Raw genomic sequence first — 22,929 nt, 5'->3', positions numbered from 1 at the left:
GCAGCTCAAAAAATTTGGATGGAGCTCTCTGACGTTGATCCATTCTATCAGATTTTGCAACTAAGATTTTCTTAGTCATTAAGTTTCTTGATCAACTGTAGCAGTCTGTATCTTAATCTTCTTATGACATTTTCAAAATATTCAAGTTTTCATTTCTTAAAAGTTTGAACATTTTTTTATTACTACATTCTAAATTAAAAGGTTATCTAGAAATTATCATAGTTAATCGATAATATGATCTATCACTTTTTAGAGTGCGGATGTAAAAATAAAACAAAAAAATTGTTACTTTATTTTATTTATTATTTACAAATAAAATACAAACGTAGTTTTTTTTTTTCATTTTTATTTTCTTTCTTCAGTTCGATCTTCAAAGTGGTGTATACCTATTATCACCCATTTTGAGATTAACTAAAAATAAAAAATATATAATAAATATTCATCGTCATATTTATGACGTCATTTACAGGGAAATAGTGAAATCCACAGTGCATTCAATTATAGCATACGAGGTACATTTGAAAAAATTGTATTGTAAAAGCATTTTGTCAAATCATTTAAAATCGTTAAGAAATTCAATAAGTCAAATCGTTTAGAAATTATCATAAATTATTTTTAGGAAGGATCATGGTAAAACAATATAATTGTAAACAATATAATTTATTGTTCTGAAGCTATTTTCTTGTGGCATTTTAAATTAATTACTATTTAAATGGGAATAAGCCACAATTAAAGGTTAAAATACGTTTATTGACGTTTCAATTTCCACTTCGGAACATTTTGAGAACGATTTCCGAAGTGGAAATTGAAACGTCAATAAACGTATTTTAACCTTTAATTGTGGCTTATTCCCATTTAAATAGTAATTAATATAATTTATTGTTTACGAAGTACTATTTATTATTCACTAGTAGCAGTAGTATTTGTGAAAATTTGCTGTTTATAATTTAATCGTAAAATAAACCAATTATCAATATAACCAAACGCAACATGTCATACACATTGTTGTACCGCGTGTGGCCTGAGTTCCACCCGGTATATATGCTATATACGTATTTCTGACTAAGGGTCGTCTTCAGTACGATGCAGTCAAGTTAGAAAAGGATCATATTACTTGGGAAAGTACTTAGTACAGGAGCAATTCGACCAATTTCTTCTTTCCAAATCATTGTTCTTTTCTATATATATATATATATATATATATATATATATATATATATATATATATACATATATTGATACGATTAGGGTTTATAGAAAATAATTTATAAGTTATATACTACATAATATTAGATATTTGGTTGTTTTAAATAAATTATATACTAGAGAATTTAATAAAAATATATTTATGTGAGGGCATTTTTAATAAATTAGCATATAATAATTGTAAAAAGTTGTATTTTAGTAATTTTAATGTTGTAAATAGATTTAAGTGAGCCATGTGCTTAGGCAACCAACTATACAGTGGATTGACAGATAGAAATTAATCATAATACGAATATAAGTGGGGTTATAATAATAATGTTGGTTTGAGGTGTTTAATTTATATATATTTGATGATTTAAATGTTTATTCTGATCTGAAAAGCCTAAATGTCAACAAAATTATTAATAGAAAAGAATGGAATTCTCTGGATCTCCGGAGATGGCCATGTTTGCGAGATGGTTTGTTCCAGAAAATTCAGACATGTATATAATAGAACAAATTGGAACATGATCTCTTACCAGATGGTTCTAGAAATCCAAAAACATATAAATACCCGTGATTTGGATTCAAGATGGCAGTTTTTGGAAGTTTTTAGTCAGAAGTCAGGCCAGTTTATTATGAAAGTTATTAGACACATTTAGTGAAGTAAATTGTTCAGAATTTTCAAGAAGTCAGTCAGAAAAGTTTAGTAAGAAATATGAAAGATTATTTGGAGTCAGAGAATCAGGTACAAATAGTCAAATTGTTTAATATAGTGAGTTAAATGAAGATTAAAAATTAATGCACATTTATAATTATACACAAATAATTATTGAAGATTATAAAAGTATATTGGAAGAAATTAAATTATATTGTGGTTGGAGATTAGTATAAATCAACTTATAATAATTGGATATTGGTATATTGAAAAGAAGAATAAATATAAATGCTGTTTGCTGGTTTGGTTGGTGGTGTATAAATGCTGGTGAAGAAAACTATATCTTAAATTGGTAGAAGCTGATAATTGGAAAAAGTAATTTCACAAAAAAAACAAGGATAACTGAAGTACGAAGACATTCAGTGGTGATTAGAATCTATATACTTAGTGGAAAACAGTTCATTTAGGCATTCAGTGAAAGAAAGGTACAAAAATTTGTTAATATAATTTAGTTAGTGTCATAACAATTTCAATTTTGAAGATAGTTTGTTTAAATTTTAGATTGTCTATAGAATTTAATTAGTTTTATAAGAATATCAGTTTAAAGATAGTTTATTTTAAATTTACATTGACTAGGTTAGATATATATGTGTGTTTCATAATAGTTATAATAAAAATAATTTAAAAAAGTACTTACAAGCTAATTCTTTGAGAACCGCGATAAAAACCCTATATATTATATTATTAAAAATACTCATTGCTCATCATTCAAACAAAAAACACATCATAACAATTTGGCACCCAACGCGGTGGCTCTCTATTTAAAAGAATTAGTTTGGAAAGATAAGTGCTCTCATATAATTAAATTAATTATCAGTAGAAAGGAAAAATTATAGGTTTTATTTTTAATTATATTTGAACAAGTAAAGTCTCAAAATGTCTCAAGGAAAGAAAAGTACAAGAAGCAAAAAGAATGAAGAAGATGTGGAAGTAGAAACACAACCTATACAAGAGGAGAGTTTAGTTCAAGTTCCACAAGATACTGCAGAAATGAATCCAGAAAGAGAGGAAAATATCAATATGGCAGCTTTGATGTCATTAATGATGCAGATGAACAAGACAATGGAAGAGAGTACGAAAAAAATGGAAGAGAATTCAAAAGAAGTCAAAGAAGACATAAAAAAAATAGAACAGAAAATGGAAGAGAATACGAAAAAAATGGAAGAGAATTCAAAAGAAGTCAAAGAGGACATGAAAAAAATGGAACAGAAATTGGAAGAGAATTATAGAAAATTAGAAAAGAAAATAGAAGATAATAATAATAAAATTGTAAAGCAAATAGAAAAACAAATGGATAAAAAACTTGAAACTGCAGAGAAAAAAGTAGCAAATGAAATAAAAAGTATACGGAATGACTACAAGAAAAGGATAGACAATGAGAGGACAGAAGTAAAGAGGATTATTCAAGATAATAAGATAGATATAGAACAGAAAATAGAGTTACAGAAATGTAACTTAGAAATAAAAATTAACGAAGACAGGAGAAACACAGAAGAAAAATTAGACGATATACAACAAAATATCCAAATAAATTGTAATCAAATAAGAAATGTGGAACAGAGAATAGATGATATTTCACAAATGAGAGACATAGGGAGACCTTACTTAAATATAACAAATGAGACTGGGATTAAATTCTCTGGTAATATAAAAAATTTGCATCCTAGAGTATACATAAATAGTTTAAAACATAAATTAAGATTTGTGAATAATATTAATGATATTAAAGATTATATTAGAATGACATTAAATGACAATGCAGCAACTTGGTTTGCTAGTATTGAGAATGATTTAGATAATTTTCAAACATTTGAAAATAAATTTTTAAATTATTATTGGGGTGAATTAGAGCAAGCCAAGTTTAGAGAAATTCTATATTTTGGAAAGTATAATCAAAATTTAAAATCAAATATGGTAGATTATGCATTAAAACTGATAACAGTTGCAAAATATTTAGAACCACCACTTAGAGAGGATGAAACAGTCTTAAATGTATCTAGACATTTTGATGCTGATGTTGTGCAAACAGTAACTGTACAAAATATTCAAACAATAGATAGTTTTATTAATTTTATTCAAAGAATACAAAGAGGCAATATGACAAGTAATAATAACAACAGAAAAAACAATAATAACTTTCAATATAAAAAAAATGATAATCAACAATATAGACAATCATATAACAATAATACTAGGTATGGTAATAATTTACAAAATTTTAATAATAATAACAGTAATCAAATTAGACAAAATTGTAATAACAATACTAGTTATAATAGACAACATTTTAATAACAGTACTAATAATAATAGACAAGATTTTAACAATAGAAGAAATACAGAGCGACCTAACTATAACAGACAGGTAAATTGTGTTCGAAGGAATAGAAGCTGCGAAGACAGGGAACGAAATAGTACAAGGCAAGAAAATGTGAGTAGAAGTCATAGTAGGGAAAGACATAGGACATCAGATCCAAGTGGTCAGATACAATCTGACAATTCTAATAATCAAAATTTTGTGCAGTAAACTTTCTGAATTACAAGTTAGGCCATTGCTATTATGAAAAACCTTCTGAATTTATTTCTTTAGATGAGGATAAAATTATTGACTCTATTAATTTAATTTATATAAATGCTTTGGCCAAAAATAAAATGATTAAAATTATGATAGATACTGGTTCAGAAAGTACTTTAGTCTCGGAGAATTTTATTTTTAATACATTAAAACTATCAGATATAATAAAGATTCCAAAAATTAAAATTGTTGGTGCAAATAATAAGAAGTTGGGTGAAATTGATAAACTAGCCAATTTTAAAATTAATATTCTTAATAAAGAAATTAATATGCAAGGATTTATTGTCAAGGATTTATGTGTTGATATATTAATGGGAAATGATGAATTGGAAAAGAAGAAAGTAAAGATAGATTTTGAAGAAAAAATGGTAACTTTGGAAGGGCAAATAATTAAATTTATGCAGAAAGATGAGGTAGAAGAAGGAATAAGAGTTGATAGGATATTATTAAAAGAAAATAATGATGTTTATGAAGAAGAAATGTATTTTGATGATAGGGAAATGTCCCAAAAGAATGTAAAGAATAATTATTGTAGTGAATATTTAAGGAATGGAAATTTCAAGCAGATGGATGCCTACGAGGCGGAGTGCGTAAAATTGGAAGCAAGGAATAATGAGTACATAATGAAGAATAATTTTATTTATAAAGAAGAAGATATGATAAAAGTTTTAAATTGCCCTGAAGAATATAAATCAATAGTCATTTCCATATTGCAGCAACACAAGGGACTTGTCAATAAAGAAAATAGAATTGCACAAAATTATATCCATAGTATAAAAGTTAAAGAAGAAAAAGGTTTTAAAACAAAATCATACCCAATACCATGTAAATACAGAGAAGAAGTAAACAAAACAATTAATGATATGTTAGAAGATGGAATCATTGAGAAGGCAGACACACATTTTATTAACCCCATAGTAGTAGTACGAAAAAGATCAGGTGAAATCAGGTTATGTTTGGATGCAAGGAATATTAACAAGATTACTGAAAAGCAATTTGAAGCACCAATGAGTATAGATGGAATATTAGGAAGAATTATAGGAATGTCATTTTTCACTAAAATCGATTTACAGCATAGTTTCTGGTTAATACCTCTAGAAAGAAAAAGTAGACAGTATACAGGATTTCAGATAGATGGAGTAGTATATCAATTCAAAGTAGTACCATTTGGACTTCAATCATCTTGCAGTGCTCTATGTAGATGTCTTCATGATATTTTGGATCAATATGAACATTTTGTAATTCACTACATTGATGATATATTAATTTTTTCTAAAACGGCTGAAGATCATGAGAAACACCTAAAAACTATAATAAATAGATTAGACAAAGTTGGACTAAAAATAAATCAAGAAAAATGTACATTTTTTCAAAAAGAAGTCATATATCTAGGTTATAAACTTAACACTAAGGGAATCGAAATGGATCCAGAACGGACACAAGTCATTCAGGAATATAAAACACCACACAATTTAAGAACTTTAAGAGGATTTATTGGAATAATTAATTATTATAAAAGGATGATACCAGATCTAAGTATAAAAGAAATTCCATTACTTGAACTACTGAGAAAAGGTGTAAAATGGAGATGGGATCAGAAAAGAGAACTAGCATTCCAAGAAATTAAAAACATTTTTCTGTCAAATTTGAAAATATACTATCCTGACTACACACAGCCATTCATATTAAGAACAGATGCATCAATAGAGAGATTATCAGGGGTATTATTACAAATACATGATGGGGTCGAATACCCAATACAATTCATTTCAAGAATTACAAAGCCACATGAAAAGGGTTACTCAGTTTCAGAATTAGAACTAGCAAGTATAATACACTGTGTCACAAAATTAAGATTTTATTTGTTGGGTAATGAATTTACTATAGAAACAGATCACCAAGCTTTAACGTCTATATTAAATAACAAATATGGAAACAGTAGAATACATCGGTGGAGTCTAATACTTAGTGAATACTGCTTTGAAATCAAATACATTTCTGGAAAATCCAATATAGTGGCAGATGCTTTATCAAGGTTAGAAAATACATCACAAAAAGGGCAGCGAACAATAAAAATTGGATTAAATCAATTAGTAGAAAGTACTGGATTATATTCTAAAGAAGAAATTATAAGAGATCAGATCAATTTGAGTGAAAAACAAAAAGTCCTTAGGAAAGATGGAGTATATTATAAAATAATAAATGGCATAGAAGTATATGTAATAACTAGAACTTTAGCAAAGAAAATATTGAAAAATTTACATAACAATTATATGCATATTGGTTCAAGAAAGCTATGGATGCTATTTAGGGACAATTATTTTGCAAAGAATGACATAAGTATAGCAAAAGAAATTACTACCCAATGCCCAATATGTCAACTAAACAAAGAAAAGAATTTCAAAAACCAGAACACATATAAATCTAATGTTGTATATGAAAAACTAAATACAGTTTCCATGGATTTTATTTCAAATTTAGTTCTCAGTCCAACAGGAAAAAAGCATATACTAGTGATAGTTGATTTATATACAAAATTTATTAAACTATATCCCTGCTCTAGAACAAATGTTAAAACATTAAAATTATATATTAATCAATTTTTCGAAGAAATAGGACCATTTAGAAATTGCATAATAGATAATGCTACATATTTTAACAACCAAAAATTTCGGGCATTTTGTGAGAAAAAGGGAATCAACATTCATTTTACAAGTATCAGACATCCTCAGGCAAATCCTGCAGAAAGATATATTAAAGAAGTTATAAAATATTTAAGGATACTGTGCCAAAATCAACACGAAACTTGGCAGCAACATATACCACAAGTAGAGTATTTTTTAAATAATACACATAATTTGAATACAGAGGAAGTACCAGAATATTTAATGTTTGGCCAAATAGGAAACAGAAAGTGGATTAGTGAATATAATCAGGATATGTTAGAACAAATAATGCAGAAAGTGAATAACCGAATTAGGAGGAAAGCTGAAAAATATATCAGAAGACAAAATCGAAATATAAAAAAACCAATCACATTTCAAAAAGGAGACCTAGTGTTAATTCGTTCACTTAGAAAAAGTAATGTTAAAGAAAACCGTTGTAAGAAATTACAACCAATGTTTGAAGGTCCATATACAATTGAAAATCAGAATGGACTAAATAGTTATGTCATACATGTCATACACATTGTTGTACCGCGTGTGGCCTGAGTTCCACCCGGTATATATGCTATATACGTATTTCTGACTAAGGGTCGTCTTCAGTACGATGCAGTCAAGTTAGAAAAGGATCATATTACTTGGGAAAGTACTTAGTACAGGAGCAATTCGACCAATTTCTTCTTTCCAAATCATTGTTCTTTTCTATATATATATATATATATATATATATATATATATATATATATATATATATATATACATATATTGATACGATTAGGGTTTATAGAAAATAATTTATAAGTTATATACTACATAATATTAGATATTTGGTTGTTTTAAATAAATTATATACTAGAGAATTTAATAAAAATATATTTATGTGAGGGCATTTTTAATAAATTAGCATATAATAATTGTAAAAAGTTGTATTTTAGTAATTTTAATGTTGTAAATAGATTTAAGTGAGCCATGTGCTTAGGCAACCAACTATACAGTGGATTGACAGATAGAAATTAATCATAATACGAATATAAGTGGGGTTATAATAATAATGTTGGTTTGAGGTGTTTAATTTATATATATTTGATGATTTAAATGTTTATTCTGATCTGAAAAGCCTAAATGTCAACAAAATTATTAATAGAAAAGAATGGAATTCTCTGGATCTCCGGAGATGGCCATGTTTGCGAGATGGTTTGTTCCAGAAAATTCAGACATGTATATAATAGAACAAATTGGAACATGATCTCTTACCAGATGGTTCTAGAAATCCAAAAACATATAAATACCCGTGATTTGGATTCAAGATGGCAGTTTTTGGAAGTTTTTAGTCAGAAGTCAGGCCAGTTTATTATGAAAGTTATTAGACACATTTAGTGAAGTAAATTGTTCAGAATTTTCAAGAAGTCAGTCAGAAAAGTTTAGTAAGAAATATGAAAGATTATTTGGAGTCAGAGAATCAGGTACAAATAGTCAAATTGTTTAATATAGTGAGTTAAATGAAGATTAAAAATTAATGCACATTTATAATTATACACAAATAATTATTGAAGATTATAAAAGTATATTGGAAGAAATTAAATTATATTGTGGTTGGAGATTAGTATAAATCAACTTATAATAATTGGATATTGGTATATTGAAAAGAAGAATAAATATAAATGCTGTTTGCTGGTTTGGTTGGTGGTGTATAAATGCTGGTGAAGAAAACTATATCTTAAATTGGTAGAAGCTGATAATTGGAAAAAGTAATTTCACAAAAAAAACAAGGATAACTGAAGTACGAAGACATTCAGTGGTGATTAGAATCTATATACTTAGTGGAAAACAGCTCATTTAGGCATTCAGTGAAAGAAAGGTACAAAAATTTGTTAATATAATTTAGTTAGTGTCATAACAATTTCAATTTTGAAGATAGTTTGTTTAAATTTTAGATTGTCTATAGAATTTAATTAGTTTTATAAGAATATCAGTTTAACGATAGTTTATTTTAAATTTACATTGACTAGGTTAGATATATATGTGTGTTTCATAATAGTTATAATAAAAATAATTTAAAAAAGTACTTACAAGCTAATTCTTTGAGAACCGCGATAAAAACCCTATATATTATATTATTAAAAATACTCATTGCTCATCATTCAAACAAAAAACACATCATAACAATATATATATTATATATATATATATATATATATATATATATATATATATATATATATATATATATATATATATATATATATATATATATAAACTAAGGTTCACTCGAAGAGTGGTGGGTTTTTCGGTCAAAGTGGAGAAATAAAAGACAAAGAAGGTGGCTACTTCATCTATTTATTGAAGAGGTTTCGCTTTCTGCTCAGAAAGTATCATCAGTTCATCTAAAAAGAACAATATGAAACCAAACATCCATAGAGAAGTTAAAAAATGTGTGTTACCTTACAAAGACATGTAGCAGTCAATGATGTTAAAAATATGAAAAAGCTTACGAAACTGGACATTTAAAGTTAAAGTTGTAAAAAAGAATTAATTGAAACTTAAGTTTTTATAATAACTTTTTTATTTACATGTACGATTATCACATGTTTTTTTGCTGTGCTAATTTTGTTAATTTGTAAACTATACTTAGTTTCAATTAATTGTTTTTTACAACTTTAACTCTAAATGTCCAGTTTCGTAAGCTTTTTCATATTTTTAGCATCATTGACTGCTACATGTCTTTGTAAGGTAACACATATTTTTTAACTTCTCTATGGATGTTTGGTTTCATATTGTTCTTTTTAGATGAACTGATGATGCTTTCTGAGCAGAAAGCGAAACGTCTTCAATAAATAGATGAAGTAGCCACCTTCTTTGTCTTTTATTTCTCCACTTTGACCGAAAAACTCACCACTCTTCGAGTGTACCTTAGTTTATTTTGGATTGACGGTCTTACTCCTTTTCTCGATATATATATATATATATATATATATATATATATATATATATATATATATATATATATATATTCATACAATTAAATTACAACTAACCTATATTCCAGACCACTCCTATTCCACAAATCAGGTAATCTAGCTGCTTCGCATATAAAATAGTATTCCTTCCAGCAATCTTTATTACTCCATTGTAATTGATCATTAGTAACTTGAGCTTCTATGCATTGATAATTTTTATTTGACTCCGGTTGTCCCTTTAACCAATTAAAGTAAGATATCTTCCTACCTGTGGTAAACCAAATCCATTTACGGGAATCTGGTATTTTGGTACCTGATGTCCAAAATTCTTCGCCCAAATTACCTAAAGTACCTAAAGTACAAAAAAATAGGGAAATAACATAATATGTTCACATCAACAAAGATTAATTAAATATAATAACGATAATAGAGAACCAAATGTTCATAAGATGAAACACAAAGACGAAAAATGAAAAAAAAAAACGGTTAATAATTTTTGTCCAACGGACATTAATAATAAATTAGTAAATTTACTAATGTTTGTATTTTGAGAACGATTTCCGAAGTGGAAATTGAAACGTCAATAAATGTACTTTAACCTTTAATTGTGACTTGTTCCCATTTAAATAGTAATTATATATATATATATATATATATATATATATATATATATATATATATATGTGTGTGTGTGTATATTATGATATGTATGCTAAGAACATATTTTGATGAAAAAAAGCATAACAGAAAATGGATATGGTAGACCGAGATGAAAAAACACAGAACGAGGTGGTCTTTAAAATAAGTAGTAGAAAAAATATTGCTCTGATATCCATAAAAAAAGAACGGTATTACATAATTTAAAAACATACGAGTCCTATCATTCGCTCTTTCCAACTAATCATATTTTTAGTACTTTAAACAATTAAACAGAATTCGCAGTTTCTATGAAATCCATCAAAAGTATATTTTACTTGTTTTCGATACACACCCAACAATAAAATCTGCAGAAACTTTCGAAAATGTCTAAAAGGAAATATTTAAATTAAGTAATATACCATATTCTGCTTAAAATACTAATTACTAAAAGTACCTGGCTAAATTATCTAAATTTCTTTGATTTCTATGCCGAGCAACTCAGGTAAAAACTTTAAAAAATAAATTAATTTATATATCTTTATAATAAAAATCTAAATTTCGTTAGCAAAAATCGTTAGGCAGTTGGCAACACTGCTCAACACAATGAATGTAAAAAACCACTCCTGACTGGCGGTGGCTTAACGACGCGGCTCAACTCATTTTGGCTTATAGTAGTTTAGTAATATCATTGTTTAAATAGGACTAGTTAGCCAACGCAATGTATAAATTTGTTTGATTCTAATTGAGACAGTCACTAGCTGTCACCACTCTTTCTGTCTCAATAGATTTTAATATACCATTGTTTGTTTGATATACATTATACTAGATGGTGCTATGTGAAAAAGTTAAGGACTAAACTAAACGTCCATTTTTGATCCACTGAATTAAATTCACCAGCGTTGCAATATTTCACTCACATAGTAGCAACAGGTTTACTTGTTAAACTAAAAATGTTACAAAAAACAGACCTTGAATCACTTAAGATATTCATTTAAAATAGAGTTATTACTATCAACTAGTAAATATGGTGTCAACTAAAATTGTACATAAACGTACTGTGGTTTCTAAGTCTTCCTATATCTAAATAAGTATAAAGAATTTAAATATTTTATTTTATTTGGAAGTGTATTACAAAAATTTGGTCCGAGGTAAGTAAAACATTTTAATTATATGTGTTTAAAACATAAAAAAACATTGTATGAGAAAACAAATTAGGTATTTAGAAATAAATTTTACCGGATATTACATACATTCGATAATATTTGAAAAAAGTGATTTTAAATTAAAATAATGTTACTTCCATAATAAATAAATGGTTTTTTACAGATGGCCGGAAATATTTGTTGTTATTACAAATGTGGTTTATCACCATACAATATTCATGGATTAAGAATGTTCAGATTTCCGACAAAAATCCTTCGGCTTGTCAAAGATGGATATTACACTCTGGTAAGTAAATAGAAACTTTTTTTATATTCTTTTATTTTACACCGTTTCCGTTACGTAATTAACTTGAAAAAATGTTTAATTTTTTTTTTTTCATTCATCATTTTTTATTATCGCCAGGGTGCACGCGTCATATTCGAGATGCATTAATTTGAATTTTACGTTTTCGTTGGTATTATAATTATGATATAATAAACTTCGGAAAAACAAATTAGTGAATAAACAAGTTAATAAACATAAACAAAGTATTAGATATTTAAATATGTATTTCTTTAGCTATTTTTAGTTATTGTATTGAAAAGTAGAAATAAGTTCATCTTTATCGGAGAACTAATTTATACAAAGGTCCATCTGGGAAAAAATTATTGGTTTCACGTAAAAATTTTATACAGATATTTGAAGGTTCTAAAAGATATATGAGGGTTAGTAGTAAATATATAAAGAATTCATCAAAATAGTTGCAAGAAACCCTTGATTTTGCAGAAATTTATAAATTTTAATAACTTTGTTTTTGCATAATGGTATGTAATGTAACTAATAAAAATAGTGAGGATTTGTTTATCGTAGAAAGCGATTATGTAAACAACTTTTTGTTGACCTATCCCAGTTTAAAAAAAAATTATGTTTTACGTGCCACAGAAGCCAAGATATTGCAAATTTTGCAATCGCGCTTCATTTTGAAAAAGTTCAAATCTAAAAAAAAAACCGAGCTCAAATGGTTCTCCATTCTACTTTTCCGAAGCGGTATTTTACGAATACCATCATTTTAACGGGTTATAAATTTTTACTTCTTTACCGCATATGCCATATGTAAGTTGGAACGCACAATTCAGATCTTCATTTAGGGTCCCTTCAATTTTCAGCTCTTACTGTTAATAGACAATGGAAGTATGATTTTAAGAATAAAATGCTTTGGTTTTAAATATAAAATGCTCTCTTGCCTATTAATGGTCATAAAAGATTCTGTTTTTTTTTAGAAAGTGTGTTTTTCACCAGTTTTTCATAAGCCTCTAAATAAGTTTGTGGCATAAACGATATCAACGTTATTATAAATGTTTATAAACAGATTAAATAACCTATAAACTATTTGCTCTGATTGATATTTAGCTCACTTTAATAACTTATTAATTTCCATAATTTCAAGGAGCTATGTTACATGTCCTTGCCCAAAAAAGAGTTATTATAATTTATAAACAACTGCAAAAATAAGGTTTTTTTTGCAACTATTTCAGTTAATAGTTTCATGTATTTTAATTTGGATACTCTCAAAAATTACATAAATTTTTATGATCTAAAACTCTAAAACAGCTGAAAAAATCTTAAACAGGTATTTAAAGTCTCTAAAAGGTATATGAGGGGTAGCTGATGACAATTATGTGAAGACTTCAGCTAATTTTGCTTTGCTTTTTTATTAAACAATCGTAAAAAGTGAAAAAAGTTTATGAGCATAAAATGTTTCTTATTCATGTTAGAGATATATGGTTAAAATAAAAGTTATAGATCATAAAATGTTCTCTAATATTGATATTTTTATAATTAAAATACATAAAGAATTGACCGAGATAATTTAAAAACCCTTATTTTTAAAGTAAAATTTATAAATGTTAATATAAATATAAATAATATAAATATAAATAACTTTCTTTTCTGCATAACGATATGTAATAACTATTTAAAATTATGGCAGTTAATGAGTTTTTAAAGTGTGCTAAATATCATACAGAACGACCATACAGTTTATGAGTTATTCAATTTGTTTATCCAGGAGACCGATTATTTAAACAACTGTACTTGTCCAAACAGTCACTCTAGGGTTATTTTGTAAATAGATATCGATTTATGGCTTCGTTTTAAATTATTAAAAAAAAACATCAAGATTATATTAAATTTGTTTTTAAAAATCAGTTTGAAGAATAACAAATTTTTAGCATATAAAAATTTCTAATAACTTTGACTTTTTTATGTCATACACTTGTATGTAGGCTCAATATAAAGCTAATAAAAAAAAGACATTTAAAAAAAAAACCAAAACCTTCTATGACCCAGAGGAAATCAAATAGCATTTTTTTTCTTATTTAAGAAATTGCCAATATTTTCATTGTTTATTAACATTAAGAGCTGAAAATTGAACACATTGTAAAAGAATATCTAAATTTTATAATTCGATTTATATATGGTATACACAGTGAAGAAGTAAATTAGTTTTGAAACATTAAAATAATGGTACTCGTAAAATATCGCCACAGAAAAATGCAAGGGAGATCTGTCCGCTGCAATTTCTCAGCTTGTTTCTTGTTATTGGTTATGGAAATTTCTGCTTTTTTTTTAATTGTGCTTTTACACCAGCTTTTCATTGAGCCTACGTACAGCCGTATGACATGAAATATATCAAAAGTAGTATAAATGTTTAGAAACTAAAAAGTACTTTTTCAAACTGTTTTTTTAATAAAATGTTGAAGTTTATAAATAAAGCTTCAAATAATCGATTCAAAAAACGTCAAATAACTGTCAAAGGTTAAACACCCTTTTTAAAGTTCCTCACGGATTTAAAAAAGATTTAAACAGTGTTAAACAGATAAAGTAATTCATCGACGAGTTAACAATACGAAGCGAAGTTCTTTAATTGCAATGTGATAAGAAAACGAGTATCAAATTTGGTTTTATATTTCAATAGTCGAATTTAATTGCGGCTATATTGGTGTAATTAAAGAAAACCAGTGAAAATCCCAAGAAATAGGTGAGATCCTTTTTTTCTTTCTTTCCAGTTTGGAAGAGGATCCATTAGGTACTCACATTTAGGTATTGTGTTACGGTCTGGGTAACCAGGACTACACATCATGAACAGCAATTTAATATTTACATTTACACAAAACAACTTCAATTCCAACCCAAAATCATATGTCGTTGACGCAGTCTCTAGACCTCCTTCCCGTTCGTTTTCTAAAAGGGAACAAGTTATTGTCATGCACTCCATTTTGAATACTGTTTTATTTAAATATATTAAAGAAATTGGTGAAATAGTTTATCCAAAAAATATTACTTTTACATCTCGCATTTCGAATAATCGAATCTGCATTTTCCTCACTTCTACCGACATCGTTGATCAACTAATACACCGAACGTCATAATTAATTCCACCGTCATCTTTATCTGCAGGCTTCTTTCTGCGACCAAAAGAATCCTTATTTCAAATGTATCTCCTTCCATCCCGCATTCCTAATCGAGCAGTCCCTAAAAAATACGGAACATCAGATGATCAATAGGCATATATCATGAGTTTTCCTAGGGTAACATTTGAAATAGCTGACAAGGTGAACTTCGAAGTGCAATCTTCTCTGTTAATTAACCATGAAAATACATCCTTTAAAATATTTTTATTCTCTGACAGACTATAGTGTTTTCTTTGTAAGCTTACGGGTCGTACCGTGGAGTCTGATTGCAAAGTCTCCAGTTGACCAGATCACACACTCATTGCAGCTAATGCTCCTCCCTCTTCTTCATTTTCAGCTGACTCTAAGGAGTCCTTAATCCTGAATCCTTAACTTCATCAAAAGAATTTCTATCTTCGGAAATTGAGTCCATCTCTGTTAACTGCATATCCATCCTGGCTGCCATTATGGATTTATCCATCTCTCGTCGTACTAATTCAAAGCCCATGTTGGCAGTAAGACAAAAAAGGGGACACTTCAATGACAGTCCTCATGATACTCCTACCATCTATCTTCATCCGGTATTCTTGCGCTATTAAGTTCTTTTCCTCCTTCGACATTTTCAATGCCACTGAAACCAGCCAAAAAATGTCCAAATCTAATCTTTGATTGGATTACTCGATGAAACCTTATTATATTTCCGCTATAGAAATGATTTACAAAGATAATCCGACTAATTTTACACTCAATTCCACGCAACTTATTACATTTCTTGAGAACTCTTTTGTATGTATCACCCTACTACAAGAAGCTTAAAAATCCTCCAACATAGATGGTATTCAAAAGGACTTATTGCAGCTCTACATAGGTACAAGGAAAAGATCACTAAAAAACCGTATCACTAGAATCTTAAAAAAGTTAAAAGAACAGCCTATCTCCGACTTACAAGAGTATATATAAGTGCATCCTCTGATAAATCTTCTGATGTCAAATCTAATCACAGCATACATGATGAATAGAATTTCTCTCTTTCTCTCGCATTTATTCATTTTTTCTGCTCTCTGTATATTTTTACTTCATCTTTTGCCAAATTTAGACACGATATTTAATTAAGTAAGAAAACTTTATGTACATCAAATACTAGTCCAAGTCCAGTTTGGAAAAAAAAAATGTTAACAAAAAATAACCTTAAAATATCCAATCTCTTTTTTAATCGAAAGGTTATCCTTGACAATTAAGAGACAGCCAAGATTCTGGCAGAAAATTTAAAATAAAAGTTTTGCAACAAATCTGGACCTAACCATATATACTCTTTTCTTCCTTCGCCCTTTCATTATTCATCCTCAGTTTCACAACAAGATACCAATCATCCAAACTCTCTTATAAACTATTTCGAACTAAAAGCTGCACTCAAATCCTATAAAAACACAAAAATTAGGGTTTTCTAGAATTATCTTGAAAAATTTCTCGAAAATTCCTTAGGCACCAACGAACCTCTAAATGAAGCCAGTAAATTTACCACTGACATACCGCTGACAATCGTTAATGAAAGGTCTTGCCCTAATCTATACTAAGATAAAAGAAAGATCATTACAAAAAAAAAGTTGTTAAAATTCTTTATAAAAGGTACATAAATTAAAAAACCCAAACGGGCTATGTCATGAAGACAAATTGTTTTCGGAATCCATATTCCATCATCAGTGTCTAGGTGTACATTTTTTGAGCCACTAAATATCTGGGTAAAAACCCGATAAAAGTTATATGATACAATTTAGTTTACATTATTTAGTCTTATATATTAGGATGTTAAAGTTATCAGTGGATATGATAACTCCACTCTCATTTATAAAAAAAACTGTTTCACAAATCCAAGGCAATAAAACTAACCTTCATCCTATGAATTTAGTCATCCTTCATTCCTATATCCTAACTATTTCTCCTATCATCTTCTTCAACAACACAGTTATCTCTGACAGTCAATTCATTTCTGACACACTCGCTAATGGGGTTGAAGACAGATTCAATAAAAGTAATATGGCTTTTACTCCCAGTTCTTTACGCGCTCAATCTTTCTCCACCATCTCGTCAACTCCACACGATGTCAAGTTTATGAACGGCTTGTTTGCCCTAAATAAACTAAAATTTACCTTGTTTTCTTATATATTTTTAAAAAATCTCTCTAATACATCTCTCTCCAAACTTCTCGAAATTTATAACCTTATCTAGAACACACAAAAATTCCCAGATGTTTGGCGCAATTCTATAATCATTCCAATTAAAAAACTTGACCAGCCCTCTATAACTCCAATATCTTTCGTCTGATTTCTCTTACTTGTATTACCTGCAAACTTCTTGAAACAATGATCAATGAAATACTCACGTCATCAACAAGATGTCGTAGCAACTATATTTAACGTTGAAGGGGCATTTTATTCAATCTCCAGAGAAGCAATCATTGACAAAAACTCCCACTATAATTTAAATGGTAATATTTTCTCATTTGTAAAAAAATATCTAATTGAAAGAATCTTTAAAGTCCTTGCCAAGGGTAAACTTTTTCGATCTCTTCCTCAAAATTAAGGTGTCCCTTTAGAATCTGCATTAAGTTTAACTTTATTCATTCTTGCCATCAACGAAATTTGCCTCCCATCAAATATGTTCAATACGCTGATGACCTAATCATTTACTGCCATCTTAAATCTGTCCCATCCTCATATAAACTTATACAAAGTGTAGTAAATCTACTTCAAGATAGATTTAACGAACTAGGATTATTACTCTCTGAGAGCAAAACCAAATTAATAAAATTTTCCATAGGGATTTCCACTCCCTTACCCCAAATTTTATTTAACAATTCTCTACTTTCTGGTGTTAATTATTGTAAAATTCTCGGTTTTATATTTGACTCCAGATTAAATTGAAAAAATCAAATCTCTGAACTTAAAATCAATTGTTTTAAAAGGTTGAACATTGTTAAAACCCTCAGTCATCTTCAATGGGTTGCCAATAAAACTACTTCTAGGTCTGAGCGCTTTTTGCTTTAGTCTAATGAACTTTCTCCTACCCTAAGACGATAATCACTTCTACTTTCGTATGCTGCATCAACATCTGCAATTCCATTTAATCTTGTTCATTCCCTAATTGCCACAATGCCGTCTTCTTCCACTAACAATAACCAACACCTTATCATAAAACCTATACCTCAATTAATTTGTCCACTACTTAAAAATATTGACCTTTTTCTGACTAGTTTATTTCCTCTACCTTTACTTCCCCTCTGGGCTAAAGATATCCCTTCAATATATACCTCACTCACTATTTTTAACAAACTTGAATTTTCTAACCTTCTTATAAAGAAAGCATTTTTAGAATTTAATTCTCTATACAGATGCTTTTAAAACTACCACTGGTATTGGTTGTGCAGTAACCACAAAACATGAACTTGTAAGATCATCTCGGTTACCCTTAATATGCAACGTTTGCACAGGTGAACTATATAGTATTGTGTTGGCTTTTAAATGTATCTCACATCAAAACAGACATATTGCCATTTGTTCAGATTTTCTTTCATATATCCATTTAGTCAATACAATTTTCACTGAGCACCTATTAGTTCAAAACATTCATGACATATACCAAAATCTCTCTGCTTACGATGTAACAGTCTCTCTCATATGGCTGCCTTCTCACACCGGAATTACTGGTAATAAAACAGCAGATCATTTTGCCAAAGAAGCTACCAACCATGGGGTGACTGAAGTCACTCCAATTCAACTAGCTAACGAATCTCGAAATTCGTTTTCAAAAAGTCGGTAGAGGATACTTGACAAAACTTAGAGCAAAAGAGCAAAACGACTTTTCATAAACTTCAATCTTTTATTGGTCATCTCTCCCTAGACTTCATAACTAGAAGAGAAGCATCGACTATTACAACTATGAATCAACCATACCAAACTTACCAACTGCAAACAATTCACCAACCTGTATAAAGCACTGGATTTGAAACCTACTCTAAGGAACTAGAGAATTGTCTACCTCTTCCTCAACTGTAAATTGTATATGTTGATTATGATACTTAAAAATGTTGACTATTTCAATAATTTTGTGTTTAGGAAGTGCCAAAACTAAATCATCTACATATCTTTAAAAAAAGGAATGAAAAAAGTACAATTGTTGATACAATCACTGATAACATCATCCTTGATATAGCTACTTAGAATGGGTGAAAGACTAGATCCCATACCCATACCCATACTACCAAAAAAAATTTGTTTTTGGTAGTCTATGGAATCTTTTTTTTCCTATCTAAAAAATTTCTTTTTTCTTACTCTTATATATATATATATATATATATATATATATATATACATATATATATATATATATATATATATATATATATATATATATATATATATATATATATATATATATATATATATAAAAATATGTTGGCACAACTGCCAAGTTATTTATATTTTGAATACAGAACTTAAATTGTTATTTTACTTTATTGTGCAGAAAATTGCTTTTTTTTCAGTTGTGTTAATAATAATATTGTTGTAGGTAATGCTGCATTGGAAAGTCTGGAGCTACCCGATTTAAAAAAAAAATTTCTATGCAGTAAGCATTTTGACCAAAACTATCTAAATGCAAACCAAAAAAATATAGTGAGGTAGAAGAGGAAGGTTTGTTAACGACACCACGCGTTTTTCATACGTATTCGATAGCAAAACAACCATCCACGGTGCCAATAGTGTTTCGCACTACATACATTGCTTATTTTAGTTCATGAAAACAATGTTACAATCAATTTTTATCACTAATTGTATCTTTATCACTTTGTAATTTAAAATTATTTCATTAATGAACAGCTCATTCATTTAAACTTCTCATTTATGTAAACAGAAATACAAAACTGGTGTTTATATTATAAAATACATAAATAAATAAAATAAAGGATACTATTTATTAAAGTGTTGTTAATTATTATTCCTTTTATCCCAACACATAGATTAATTTGTCCCTAAATATGTGTTGCCTCTTGTTGTGGCATATCGATGTGTTTATTTGTTTCAAAACCATTATCAAAAAACCATACCCATAAATTTACTATATTTTCAAACGTCATTTTAAAGATTAAAAGATTGAAAATTTAATTTTCTCAAAACATACATAAAACCATTGTTTAAAAAGATTTTCTTTTTTAAACAATGATAAAACTTAAGTCTTGACTAAAAAATAAACCTCCGCATGAGTGTTCTAAGACGATAGCAATCGAGTGTATTTCAATTAAATATTTAATCCTTTTCTAGCAAATCATATAACCAAAATAAATATCTGATAAACTAATAAAAATTTAAAAAAAGTCAGCATTTACCTACTTTATTTAAATAGATTACTAACCGATTTAGATTTAGCAAGTCTCAAAGTATAAAAACAATTTGAAATATTCGCTCGAAATAGTCAAGTTATCTTTCACTAGACGCATACAACGATAATAACAATAAGCATTTTATTAAAGTCTTATATTTTCTTCACAATCTGGCATCCGTGTACAGGTTTGCCTTAGTCATGAGACAGGTAAAAATATACTCGAATAGAATCCTGCCGAGAATTAAGTTTCTGTTAATAGTTTTTTAAATTTATGACTAGAGGCCGCTACATGACGGCAGAGTAAAAGTCAAACGTTTGTTCCATAAGAATTGTCTAACTAGTCATATTTAAACAATGGTAATATATTTTATAATTTACATTACCGGAACTGTTACTCCGTTTTGTAATGGTATGTTTTAGGAAGTCATTTTCTTCCACGGAGGTTATCGAAACTAAATGCATCCCATTCTGTACGCAGAATTGTTCTGATCTAAAAAAGTTGCCCTGTAAAAATAAGTATTAATATTAAGTCAGTAGTAAGAAACCCTCATTTTGTACAAAGAAAATATAAATTATTTAAAAGACGAAATCGTCAACTGAAATAAGTATGTAAGCACTTCCTTTTTATTGATAATTAGGGCTGGAACAAATAATTACAGATGGTATCGCATATCAGCGAATGATTTCCGGTATAATGCTACTTAAAAGTTTTAACTCACGAAGATACTTTTAAAAAGACCCTTTAATAACTTTTACAACTATACTGCACTAATTTATTGATCTAAAATAACTGAATTTAATTAAAATAGTATTTGTTTATATAAAAATTAAATGCTGACAAAACTGCTGATTGGGATGGCTGACCTTCGGGGTTACTGCACCGTAATTTCTCCATCCACTTGGGAAGTTTTGTAAGGGATAAACAAAACTGAAGTTATAGATTCTGGTTCAGCTTTATCTTCTTGTTCTTCTTCAGTTGTCTTCTTTTTCCATATCTCTCGTAATTTGTAAACCAAAATAATGATAAGGGCTGTTCCCAGGATATATAATGGTGGTGTCCATAAACGATAATCATCCATTGTTTCTAAAGACACGGGTTGGAGTCTTTCTTCTTTTGTTGAGAGTTTATGTAGTTCATCTAATTGGATTCTATCTAATTTTAAAGGCTCTACTGTTGGATATTCCCCTTGAAGTTTAATTTATTTTTGGCAGGGTTAACGGTTCTTCCTTTATTGTGGCTTTGGAGTTGATGTAAACTTCGTTGTTGGTTCTAAACTCACATCCTGGGGGTAGTTCTATTAGACATGTTCCTCTGGGCACTTTAATTTTGGAAGTAGAACAGTGAGTGGATATTTTGGTAGCTTTTGGGAAAACAGCAATATAGTGAGCTTCCTATAATTTTTTGATAATTGTTGTGCTAATTGTGATCGGCACGTTTCGACATTGGGCGGCATTATTGGATAATTTTAGGATTTGATTGATGCAGTCGTCGGTTTCTGTATTATTCTGTGGGAACTTCTCTGGACAGTTGAAGTTCTTTGGTTCACTTTTTCTGCATGGTAGGTCCATGTATTGGAAAAGTTCTGAATTAGAAGCTAAATATGGTCCAGGTGGAATAATTATTGTGTTATTTATGGATGGAATTGAATATAGATGAAAATATGTGAATACTTTGGAATAAAGAATGGAGAAATGTAAGATAAAGACTAGAGAGTGGTTGGAGTAGTAACCACCTACTTCTTCTAACTCGTAATATCTCATAAGGTCTTCTTCTTGGAGGTATGGTAGCTGAGAAGCTGGATGATGTCCTAGCATTTTCTATGCTAGTCCATATTATTTCGTCTAGCTTTATAAGTCCATTATGAGAGTTTTGATTTTTGCGAACGTGATTACTGTCTGTAGGTCATCTAATATTTGTATAATGGTTTGTAAGGCTAAATTCATCTGGTCTAAAACGTTTTGAACTTGCATGTAATGGTTGAAATCAAAGACGAATTGGTTTAAGTCTGTCGGGATTTTGTTGGTTTCTGCGGCTATTATTTCTTGATTGTTGGTTAGTAGTGCCACTGTCTCGTGATAGTTGTTCATTACGTTCTTATTAAGGCTTAATTGGTTATTGATGTTGTTAATAATGTTTTGTTGATTGAGTTCGACTGACTGAATTGCAGCATCGTATCTTTCGTCTTGCGTCTTCTTGATCTAAGTTTCCTGAGATGGATTTT

The 22,929-nt window shown here is 28.7% G+C and overlaps 1 protein-coding gene across 1 annotated transcript in view; it reads right to left on the bottom strand.

The window, feature by feature from the left end:
* Nucleotides 1-283: 283 nt before the first annotated feature.
* The window catches only part of LOC140446922 (C-type lectin mosGCTL-7-like), a 42,963-nt gene continuing 20,317 nt past the window's right edge, over nt 284-22,929 (bottom strand). Inside the window, exons 3-5 of the mRNA XM_072539514.1 lie at nt 21,091-21,211; nt 10,176-10,449; nt 284-411 (exon numbers count right to left, since the gene is read on the bottom strand). Of these exons, the coding sequence (XP_072395615.1) occupies nt 408-411; nt 10,176-10,449; nt 21,091-21,211 (399 nt within the window). The 3' untranslated portion in view covers nt 284-407. The remainder of the gene's footprint in view (nt 412-10,175; nt 10,450-21,090; nt 21,212-22,929) is intronic.

This window comes from Diabrotica undecimpunctata, chromosome 7 (genome assembly GCF_040954645.1).
Source record: "Diabrotica undecimpunctata isolate CICGRU chromosome 7, icDiaUnde3, whole genome shotgun sequence".
Taxonomy (NCBI): Eukaryota; Metazoa; Arthropoda; class Insecta; order Coleoptera; family Chrysomelidae; genus Diabrotica; species Diabrotica undecimpunctata.
This window is presented reverse-complemented; position numbering and strand designations above follow the sequence as displayed.